Genomic DNA, 10,793 nt, shown 5'->3' on the forward strand with positions numbered 1-10,793 from the left:
TGCGCCTAGATGGCCACATGGATAGATGAGAGAGGATGGTTTAATCCGCGAGCATCAGTGCACGGTTGCCTGCAGCGTTGCTTCTCATTGCTGGGATTGAACAAAGTCCAGAAGTGTCAGGAAAACCAGGATCCGGGGTAACTCAAGGCATAATACGCCTGATTCCGATAGCCGCGAATGTGGATGTCATCGCTAGAAGGAGGAAAAGGTTGAGGCGCGTAATGGAAAACAAAATTGGGTTATGCCGCGCGCATCATGGAATGGAATGCCTGTCTAGGTTCATCTGGAACGTCTGGGAAAAAGTAAAGAGAAAAAGGGAGAAGGAAAAAAGAAAAAGAAAAAGAAAAGAAAAAGAAAGCGTGGATTAAGAAAGAAAGTGAATAGCCGGTAAAAGTTTCTCGATCAACGATTGAAGCTGCTTGGCTGTTACTACGGAGGAACGAGGGATTTCGTCGTGTCTTCCCTCTTTGCCGAGATTTTTGTCTCTCTTGAGGCATTGTTCTCGATCGTGTAGTTGCAAGGCTTTGTATTTGTTTGTGCATTGGACACTGAAACACACCAGAATGAAGGAAACACGAATAAAGAATACATAAAAGGGTCCAAAAATCATGAAAGAAAAATAGAAGAAACGCTGTCACAGCAACTTCAACTTCATCAAAGATGGAAATTTCCACGGCATAATTGCATGCATAGGTTGGTCACTTAGCACTCGGAGATTCATGTACCGTTTCACCAACCTAGCCTTCAACAATCGGGATGCAGCCCGGAAATAACCAAGGGCGGTCAAAGACCCAACACGGAACATACCTCGGCGTTCATATCAAGTTTATAAAACATCTCTGTCTGCCTCGTATGATTCATGGCCAATCGCATTTCAGGCATTTATCCCTCAAAACCGGGGCGCATGGAAGTGTTTGATACTGCACAAACATAGCCTCCCATGTTTTTTCATTTGATGAATAGGAATACTCTTTCCTTTGCAGATCGTGGCATATCATGCCGCACACACCGGGAAGTCGTCAAACGCCATGGAAACGCAAGGCTGCAACCCATATCCTTTGGTAATACGACTTCCTCCCTGCGAGTTGATTTTTAAGTGCAACAACGGAAATCCGGCCGTCAGCGGGGTGCGATATGTGTAGTGAGATTTTGAATATCTTGCGCCGGGATTGTCTGAGTATCCCCGCGAATAGAGAGACAACACATTTTCTGAGCTGCGGTACTCGTGATGAGGAGGTATGAAAAGTGTCAGGACCCATTGCAGGCGAGAGTAAAAGAGGCCTTATTGGAAACGAAAACGAAGGTTCGGGGAAAATGAAAAAGGTAATTTTTATTGAAAGTGACCATGCGAAACGGGCACTCGGAACGAGAAATAGGGGTTATCGTTTGAGATAAACAAACAGGAAGAATATAGATGTATGTACTGTTTAATCAAGAAAACAACCAATTTACAATCCAATCGCTGTACAATTAGACACAACGGTGCATGGTTTCTTCCAACAGCCAAAAAGGAATACGTTAAGAACATTAGAAACAAGGAAAACATGTGAAAGGGTTGGTTTTGTGGGGCCATGGGCGGTGGGGTGAAGGGGGGTGGGAAGAAAAACACACATCATGCATAACGGAGGGATATGGGCAAGAGATCAAGAAAATATCAAAACAAATCTAAAGAAGTGACAGGAATATAGCAACCCGAGCGCGTTCCCCAATCGCAACAATGTCCGCCCGCACAGAAGGGAATTTGTCGTTCCTAACCCAATCCAAAATCACCAACCTCGACACGGATCTCCACACGATTGGAAATGGATGGTGAGGGCTCGAATTATAGCTTGGCTCCCTACATCGAAATACCGAGACAGGAGCTGGTCACCGGCCAAAGGTTTCCAAGATGTGGTATTGGGGAATTGGGTTTGGCAAAAGATAGCGATATCTTGGTCGTCTCAGAGACCTTTTCTTTAAGGCCACCTCCGGGCACGCATGTGCAAGCATCTTCCGGCCTCAGTTAGCTTCCACGTGTATGTCATTTCATCAACATTAAAACCACCGTTAAATAACGCACGTCCCCCACACCCCCCCTCCCCCTCTCCCCCTCCACCGCTCCCCCGCTCCCCCGCTCCCCCGGGGTTGGGAACTGGCCTCCACCTGGCCAGATAAAATTCGCTATTTAATGGCCTCCACGAGCGGCCTTGCGCCGTAGATTCCATCGGTAGAGGGCAAGAATAAGCAGGCCAGAGGCGATGATGAAGATAATGCAGAAAACCAACATGACACCGACGTTTCGACTGGGCCAGTTGTCTCTTCTGGCGAGTTGATGATAAACGGCCTCATCTCGGGGGATCAAGCTGAGAGCAGGCATTGTGATTGATTTATTTTGTTTTTCCTTTTGTGTAGTCGAATGGCGGATCACTAGGAGGGTAAATATATTCGGATATGTTAGTTAGTACCTGCTTAAGATCCAATTCATGTATTCGTGCGGGTCTTCCGGGTCTGCGCCAGCTGATGTTTCTCGAACTGCCGTTCGCGCAGAGTCGAAATGGAGGAGCTCCCCGAACCAATGCTTACAGGAAGTTGTATCGCTGGAAGGAATTGGAAAGAAATAACCCGTCCGCTCTGAATTTCTAATCAGGCGGCTCAACTGCACCGATACATGAGTTAGCTGGATGCGGTCAAGGTTAAACGAATGCGACAAATGGAAATTGAAAAAGGAAGTAAAAACGAATGACATTTCCAAGAACAAGGCTCAATGATTTAGATGATGGTGGAATCGCGATTGATTGGCGAAGTGAGCGCTGGTGGTGGAAAAGGGCTTGCTGCTCGCGGAAATGGCGGGAGCTGAGCATCGGGGATGACGGAGAGAAGCAGTACAGATTACTTACAAGTCAAAGCACAATTGAAGCAGGAGGACTGAGGGTCGTGTCGACAGCAGAGAGGAGAGGGATTGGAAGAGGGATTGGCGGAGGGAGCAAGATGTACGAAGAGGAGAGCAGAACAAGTGGAAGAGATTTCGGTGAGGAAGGTGGAGGAAGGTGGAGGAGAGGAGAGGAGGTTGGCCGGTATGGTATGGTATTGGTGTTACGGACAATTCCCCTCGTAGTGACAGCGTGACCTGACCCTTTGCCAAGAGATAAAATACACTAATAGGGGTTGAGATCACATCATTATTAACCACTAGTTGTATATTATAAGTATATAGTTGCTCGTTGACCAGTTATCAAGAACTTATATTATTTAAATGGTATAAGATTAGTCTCTCTACTCGTATATATAGCATTGCGGGTTCGATTTTCCTTCCTCATGTATAATATATATATATATATATATATATATATATTATTTCAACCTGGATTCAGATTCAACTCAACTACGACAATCATCATCATTGACGCCCACGCCACACAGTTAAAAAGGACTAGTATTATGGTACATCCACCGTTGCCAGGACACGGGGAAATATCGGGCGCATCCATTGACAGCCCGTAATAAATACCAATTTACAGACAATTCCTCCGGGGGATTGATTGAAAGGAGAATGGGGGGGAAAAAAAGAAAGAAAGAAAAAAAAAAGAAACTCAGTTTAAATCCCGCACTCCTCGGGACCATCGGCACGCCAACCACGGTCAATGGGGGCTCGTTTTCACAAGAAGAGGTTGGAAATTTGGGGCAAAGAAAGGCAAAACAACCCTGCGAGGAACGTAAAAAAGATGTTCCAGAGAGAATGGGAGAAAAAGAAAAGGGTGAGCAAGGATCAGCTTTTTCTTTTTTCTACTTTCCCATGACAACAAACTCTATTCAAATTTAAACTCACCTCCTCTCAATTGAAGTATTTTGTCATTATTAAGCAACTCCGGATGTTGTTCGTTCGCCCGCTAACTTCTGATCTGCATATGTAATTACAGTACAACAGATTGTATGTATTGCCTGTATGGTATGGTACAGTGCTATCGGGACCACGAATGATGTCATCGCTCACTGAGTCGAAATATAGGCTTTGTCAACGCTGTTGATGCGGAGTAATGAGTATTAGTGCTATCCACCACAGGATAACTCGCTCCGCTTCGAGGAGCTGGCTGGTTATAAAAATGGCACTCTTGGACCCGCTACAATGCAATATCACATGACGGGGCGAGAACGAGTGCTCCGTACTCCTAAGCCCGTTTGACCCATCTGCGAAGACAGATAACAGATACGGCATGTGGAGGATCAAGCTTTGTCTTGGCAGGGCTTGGCCAGCCGGGACTAGCATCTCTGGGCATCTCTGGGCATCCATTCCATCTCCCATCTCCATCTCCATTCCATCTCCATCTCCATCTCCATCTCCGTCTCCGTCTTGCAAGTCATGTCATCCCGCCCTTTTAACCCACTGCCTGTATGCCCCATCCCCATTCAGTGGGATGTGCCAGAACGTATTGCAGAGCTGCAGGCCATTATTGATGATCCTGCCACCAGTGAAGCTCAGAAGACAAATCTCCAGGCTGTAATCAAACTCTATCATGACAAAGTGTTCCCAGGACCATTGAAATGGATCCAGGATGGCAAAGTTGTTCTTCTTAAGGATATCAATTTTGACCGACCATACTGGTCTGAGGTACTTTCCTTCATCCCCACCCCCAAAATGATCTGTCAGGTCCTGTGCTCACCTTCTGTTTCAACCCAGGGTTTTGCCCAGCAGCTATCCGCACAAACTATGATTCCAGCAATTTGAGAAAGACGTATCTTCTGCACGAAGCTGACACTATTTCCGGGCGTTTCTACATAAAGAATGCCACTGCATATATCCCCCAACCGATCTTGATAGGTCTGGGTACAACTGGTCGGGTATGGTAGCTTTTGGTTGCGTGGTTGAAACAAGAATGTTCTTTGTTGTTGTTGTTGTTCATATTTTTTCTGGGGCTATCTATGCAGTCTGAGACTATGACAACTTTCACCTCATTAGCCTACCCTGATGTTCAGCTGCTCTCTAGTTACATTTCTCTAGTTAAATTTTGCTATTCAGAACTGAGTCATTCTTAATGGAGATACTTCACTACATCATTCTGGATCTAGTCCTCAAGGGTGGCCTTGCCCCCACAATTGCTCACACAATACCTCTGTTCCCTTCTCAATGACGAGGGTGTGGGAGACGGATTTCGCCCAATGCGTCAATTCAACTCAGATAGGAAGAAATCCTATGACCATTGGATCCCATCTTATCTCATATGATTTCAACACGACAGCTCATTATTAACTAACAGTTACACCTGATCTCATCAGGTCTTCCCAGAGATGGGATCCTGTGAGCGTCCTCACGAGTCAGGGGCTCAAGTTTCTGCTGTTGCTGTTTGCTTCGAAGAATGGCTATCAAACCAAGCCAGGCCAGGCCAGGATAAGGTACAATACATACACACACACACCCACGCCAGCAGACAACCCCACGATCCTCCTCTCCATGCGGCTGCAACATCGGGTTCGGCTCTACCAGACCTTACCCCGTGGAACCCCAGTTCGAGATGGGAAAAATCAATCGGGTGCGCAACGTGTTGTTTTTCCTAACTGCGCGGTTGTTGAGATCGTGGCTGGCATTGGAATTCAATCCGCCATTCTCCCTATCCAAGATCATCCACCCGTCTATCCAGCCATCCAGCTATCCATCTATCGATGCTCCTTTGCCTGGGAATTGAAATGCCACAAAACGTCAATCTCGCAGAGAGATTATGCTACTCATTTATTCATGTGATTATTTATTTATTTATTTATTTATTCATTTTTACTTAATGCCTTTCAGCTGTGGATAAAGATGCGTGCCGAATCGGGGATATTCCCCCTGCCCGCACCGCCAGAATACTACGGCTCGGCTTGAATTGAAATCCGACCCTAGGCGGGGTGTCATTCATTCTCTGTCCCTTAGTGCTTCGAGATTTGCAAGTACGCCGCTTCCTCTCAATTCTTCATTGGCTGGTAAGCGGTATCCACGATCTCTGGTCATATTTCTCCGAAATGAATGGAATGGGCCCTGGGAGAAGATATATATTTTTAGTTCCGGAGTTACTCAATTCCCGAGGAACGCTTCATGTAGCCATTTTCTATTGGAAGGCCAAGCGTTTTGCCGAATTCAACTGCAGATTTGTATGGTCGTTACGGACGTAAAGTGGTTTATTTGGGGATGCTAAGCATTTAGAGTTTCGTCAGGGTCCCTACGCCGGGGTGGACCCTTTCTTCGTACATATCAGGAAGATGTCTATGGCAGCCTTCGGAACAAAAGAAACAACAGAACCCATGCCTACCATTGCAGTATGGACTTCTTTGGATCATGACATCCAATTTGCCGCGCTGCTTATGGATGACCTTCCATGCAATAACGAAAAAACCCGGACCCATATGAGATGGTCTATATATGCCACAGCACCCAAGCGGCCCCTCTCCGCTTCCAACAAAATAGCGAAATAACAAAAGTAAGCCCAAAGGACAAAAAGGACAGAAAAATATAAAAAAAAAATAAAAATAAATACAACGGAACAGAAAGAAACCCAAACATGTCCAACCCCACCAACAACCACTCATCCCGCTTCGAAATCCGCCAACTACGCCCAGAGCACATCGAGTGGGCCAAAGCCGTGCACTCCCACAGCAACAGCTTCTTCTCCCCCATCTGGCCAAAACTGTACCCCAACCTTCCACCATGGCGCATCCACGAGTTTTTCTCCGCCTTCGACCACCTGGTACGCCACCAGATCGAGTCCGGCCTGTCCTACGGCGTCTTCGACACAGAATATAAATTCAAGGACCCCGAGTCCGCAAAGACGGGCGGGAGGCTATACTGGGAACAGCCCACCACAGATATCGAAAAGGAGGCGACGACACAGCAATCCCTCCTCGACCAGATGGACTTCCCGCTCGTCTCGATCGCTCTCTCCTTTGACCCCTTCAACCCCTTCGAGATGGAAAAGATGATGTCCCTATTCGCCCTGGCCCCGGAGTTCGCCTTCATCAACGCCCAGATCAACGAGAGGGACACACGCGATCCGGCCATGCTGGAGGACCCCAGCGCTCCCGGCCAGATCCTGCGACGCAACTCCACCGCCACGCGCGCGGACTATATGGGCCTCGGGCTGATGAAGATGCTCTCGCATCATCTCATGAATGAGGCTGCGGGCAAAGGGTTTAGAGAGATCAAGATCGAGACCTTTAGCGATGCTGTGTTCCATGTGTGGACGAACCCGCCGTCGCCATACAAGGCGGAGGTGGTGTGTGAGTTGAATTTGAAGGAGTTTGCGGGCGAGGTGGAGGTGTTTGGACAGACGTTACCCTTTGAGTATGTCGATCAGGTGGTTGCGAGGGTTTATGTGAAGTTTAAATGATGGATGGATGGATGGATGGATGGATGGGGGTAGAATCGGCTGGTTTTTTTCGACTTCTTTGCCCCAAACCTTTTTTTTCTTCATCCTGCTTGCGACGTGGCTAAGACAGTCAAAATAAAATGCATTATTTGTTTTTACTTTGCTCCTTTCCTTCCTTTGGGCTGTGGTGGAAAATATGAGAGACACTGCTCGGTGTATTCTCGACAAAGATGCCTTCGCAGCTTTATTTATTCTGAACGGTTGATATCGCAGCTCTAACTAATCGACTTGATCCATAACTAACCAACTCGCCATTGGGATGATTAAAATGATTTTATCCGGGGATGAGCGGGAAACTAATTAACTCTATGGACCAATTATGAGCAGGGCACCCTGGCGGAACGGAAACTTAACGTTTGCGAAGCAGTCTCTTGATTATGTTGAACAATTGAACAATCCGACTTTGCTAATCCATACATATAGTCTCAGCGCTCGATCAAGATCCCGCAATTTGAACTTATTTTATTTTTCTGCCGTTGAATCCAAGCTGGATGTGGCTTTTCTTCTCGTTCTACAGCTCCCCGTGACTGTTTTCGAATGTGGCTTGACGCCCACGGATCGATATCAAGGTCTTACTCGCCTGTAACAACATCCGTCTGGGGTCGGGGAGGGGCTGAGGGTGATTCGTACTTTCTGAGTCACTCCAGCGCCTTCAACGAGTCACAGTGCTGAATGCTGATGCTGACTCCTCGCTCGACACAGATATAAAATGGCGGTCACATCTCGTGGGGAAGAAATTGTTCTTCTACAGTTTAGAGTCTTGTATTTCTCTTCACATATTCTTCTTGCGTGTCGGGGAAGCTGAACTATCATCAACGTGCACACACACACACACACACACACACACACACACACACCCGCCCTTCACCAAGGACTTCAACAGTGAAAAACATACGTTGTTGAACTCGATACCCTGACTTCAATCATGGATGATGAATGGGTGGATATTACCCCTACTAAGAAACCTGTTCTCCCCGCTTACCTAGACGAGATCCCGGTTCGGAAAAAGGAGACCCGCATCGACCCAAAGCCCCTATACCAGCGGATGGCGAAACGCGCAGTTGATGTTCTGAACTCGCGTCCCACCGCACCGATTTTTCATGTCAACATGAAAAATTCTACTATCAAGATGAACACAGTCTTCGAATATGCTTTCGCGCCCGAGCACCGCGCAGAAGTTAGGTGCAATACTTGTGCTCACTTCATAAATCGCTACGGAGACCTCTGCATCGTCGATGACTCGACGGGGAAACTAATCCCGCTATTCTGGAGCGAGGATAAGTCTCTCCCAGTCCTCTTCCGAGCTCCCGTCAGCGCCATGTGCAAACTCTTTGAAGATGGAACAGTAGGCAAGGAATATAGAATCACCAGCAATAAACGCCGGTCCCTCGGATTCAAGAAGAAAGGAGGCTACAGGCACATGGCGTTTGAGATCCCATGTGCTCGGCGGGTGATTCCACCGGCCTTGGCGCGCACCATGTCTCCCACAAACGAGCAAAGGGAGATGCTGCAGCGGATCCTGGAAGATTACAACACGGAAACCGTCCGTAAAGCAGCAGCCATGCTACAGGAGAACCGCCTGCCATACGCTGATGCCCACAAGGGTGCCATTGGCTGGCTTCTTGATGTGCAGAAGTCCCGCGGAGTATTGCTAAAGTCCAGCGCTGTTAGCGACACAAAGCGACACAACATCCAGACTCATATCGCAGCGTCTGCCTTCATTGGATGTCTGAAACAGTTGCGCTCGGGCGCGCTTTCGAAGCTTCTCGATGGGGTTAAAGAGGGCAAGGAGTTCAAAGAGCTGGACCGACAGTGGAGAGAACTGTGCGATCCCAAAATTTATCTGCGTCCACAGAAACCCCCGAAAGCGGGCAATATCGCTGTCGCGGAGAAGTTGTTCGAGGAACTCGGCCTGACTAAGGGTGATATGGCTAGAAAGTACGTGGTGACAAGTGATATTCCTAAAGAAGTCTATATCTTCCGAGATCTCCAGGTGGAGAAGAAGACTTCAAAGCAGGAACCGAAGAAGCAAGAAGGAATTTTTGCAGATGTAATTCCGAGATCTGTTCCAAAATTCAACCCGAAGACCCAAAGAGAGTCGGGCGAGTTAGATCCCCCGAAATCCATATCCTTCTCCAACTTCGTCCACACCGTCTTGCCTACTGTCAAGGAGGTCGAAGTTAAGCTCCAGCAGAGAGAATATCTCTACTTCTTGATTAGCGGCTATCCTGGCTCTAAGCCCCTGATGCAATGGCACACTAAAGTCAACCTCGTCAGCCCATTCACCTTCACCAGCCCAGTATCCACATCCAAATACAATCTGTACACAGGTTGGAACCGAGTTACCGCCGTGGTGCCATTCCCTCACCTCTGGGATGCTGCGCCAGCAGCGAAGACCTTCCCGTTGCTGCCAGCCGATGCCTCTGAGTTCCAGCATTACCACCGTAAACACGGGTTCAGGTACCTCGTTTGTCTTGACGGCATTGAGGAAAAGACAAAGAAGGTCGGCCTCTGCTTGTTCCCGGCGATGCTCAAGTCGCAACTCCACCCTGTGCGCGCGACCATCGAGGCGTATAGTGCTGCAGGCACGATTGAGGAGCCTGCAGGAAATTATGTAGGGGGTATCTCTGTGAGTCGCTCGAGCAACGAACACACTAAGCGTTTGTATAGGGTGACAGATGAGGATGGGGATAGGAAGTTGTATGAGACAGTGATTTTCGAGTAAACGGTTTGAGGTTTTGAATCTCAGAGGACGAGTATAGGCAGGTTCGAGTGGAACCAGACTTGGTGTCTCAGGAGGGCAGGCAGTCGGCAAAGTTTAGGCTACTAGTATGCATGTGTATAACTTGCCGTGGAGTTCTAAATTCTTTGAAGGCGAACACCGGAGAAACTGGGGAAGGGGGAAGAGGGAAGAGGGAAGGAGTTATTTGGCGGAAATATTAGGATGGCTTTGTACTGTGCCTTAAGTATGTTGGTGTGAGAAGCTCACTGTTGAAAGGAGATACGTTATTGGTAAAGGAAATGCAGGAGTGTTCATGGAGACAATGGCCCCAATGCGGTTCAGACTTTTTTTTTTTTTTTTTTTTTTTTTTCAACCGTGCCAACAGTATATCCATTCCCATCCCCTGTAAGAGTTGCTCGATCATGGTGCGCTCGCCCTTGGACCCCATCAGAGACGGCGACATCAACCGTCCCATCGGTTCGCCCGTTGCTTTTCTCTTCCCCAGAAATTAAGGCATCAGTTTTGGATTCAGAAACAGACTTTGACAAAAAGAGTTGAGCCTAGCAACTAGTATCCAAGACTGCCTCGATCAACACCCCCCAAGGTACTAAGTGTTGAGGACAGTCCGATTCTACTCCCTCCCAACTGACCAAGCTTGGCGAAAAGCTTCTGTGAATGGGGCTTAATTCTTGAAGGAT

The 10,793-nt window shown here is 47.7% G+C and overlaps 5 protein-coding genes across 5 annotated transcripts; 4 read left to right on the forward strand and 1 right to left on the reverse strand.

Annotated features, from left to right (window-relative positions):
- Positions 1–2,164: 2,164 nt before the first annotated feature.
- HCBG_05700 (uncharacterized protein) lies at positions 2,165–2,725 on the reverse strand (the record flags this gene model as incomplete). Its single annotated transcript, XM_045432749.1, has 2 exons — positions 2,165–2,342; positions 2,445–2,725. The coding sequence occupies 2 exons, from the start codon at positions 2,723–2,725 to the stop codon at positions 2,165–2,167; spliced, it is 459 nt and encodes a 152-aa protein (XP_045286865.1).
- A 242-nt stretch (positions 2,726–2,967) lies between these two features.
- On the forward strand, positions 2,968–4,014 carry HCBG_05701 (uncharacterized protein; the record flags this gene model as incomplete). The annotated part of the gene is made up of 4 exons (XM_045432750.1): positions 2,968–3,058; positions 3,498–3,734; positions 3,897–3,920; positions 3,986–4,014. The coding sequence occupies 4 exons, from the start codon at positions 2,968–2,970 to the stop codon at positions 4,012–4,014; spliced, it is 381 nt and encodes a 126-aa protein (XP_045286866.1).
- A 322-nt stretch (positions 4,015–4,336) lies between these two features.
- On the forward strand, positions 4,337–5,836 carry HCBG_05702 (uncharacterized protein; the record flags this gene model as incomplete). Its single annotated transcript, XM_045432751.1, has 4 exons — positions 4,337–4,585; positions 4,759–4,815; positions 5,251–5,367; positions 5,762–5,836. 4 exons carry the CDS (start codon positions 4,337–4,339, stop codon positions 5,834–5,836), a joined length of 498 nt encoding a protein of 165 aa, XP_045286867.1.
- Positions 5,837–6,509: 673 nt separating this feature from the next.
- HCBG_05703 (uncharacterized protein) lies at positions 6,510–7,334 on the forward strand (the record flags this gene model as incomplete). The annotated part of the gene is made up of 1 exon (XM_045432752.1): positions 6,510–7,334. One exon carries the CDS (start codon positions 6,510–6,512, stop codon positions 7,332–7,334), a length of 825 nt encoding a protein of 274 aa, XP_045286868.1.
- Positions 7,335–8,298: 964 nt separating this feature from the next.
- Positions 8,299–10,098, forward strand: HCBG_05704 (uncharacterized protein; the record flags this gene model as incomplete). The annotated part of the gene is made up of 1 exon (XM_045432753.1): positions 8,299–10,098. One exon carries the CDS (start codon positions 8,299–8,301, stop codon positions 10,096–10,098), a length of 1,800 nt encoding a protein of 599 aa, XP_045286869.1.
- Positions 10,099–10,793: the final 695 nt, after the last annotated feature.

Source organism: Histoplasma capsulatum (assembly GCF_000150115.1).
Source record: "Histoplasma capsulatum G186AR genomic scaffold supercont2.7, whole genome shotgun sequence".
In the NCBI taxonomy this organism is placed as follows: Eukaryota; Fungi; Ascomycota; class Eurotiomycetes; order Onygenales; family Ajellomycetaceae; genus Histoplasma; species Histoplasma capsulatum.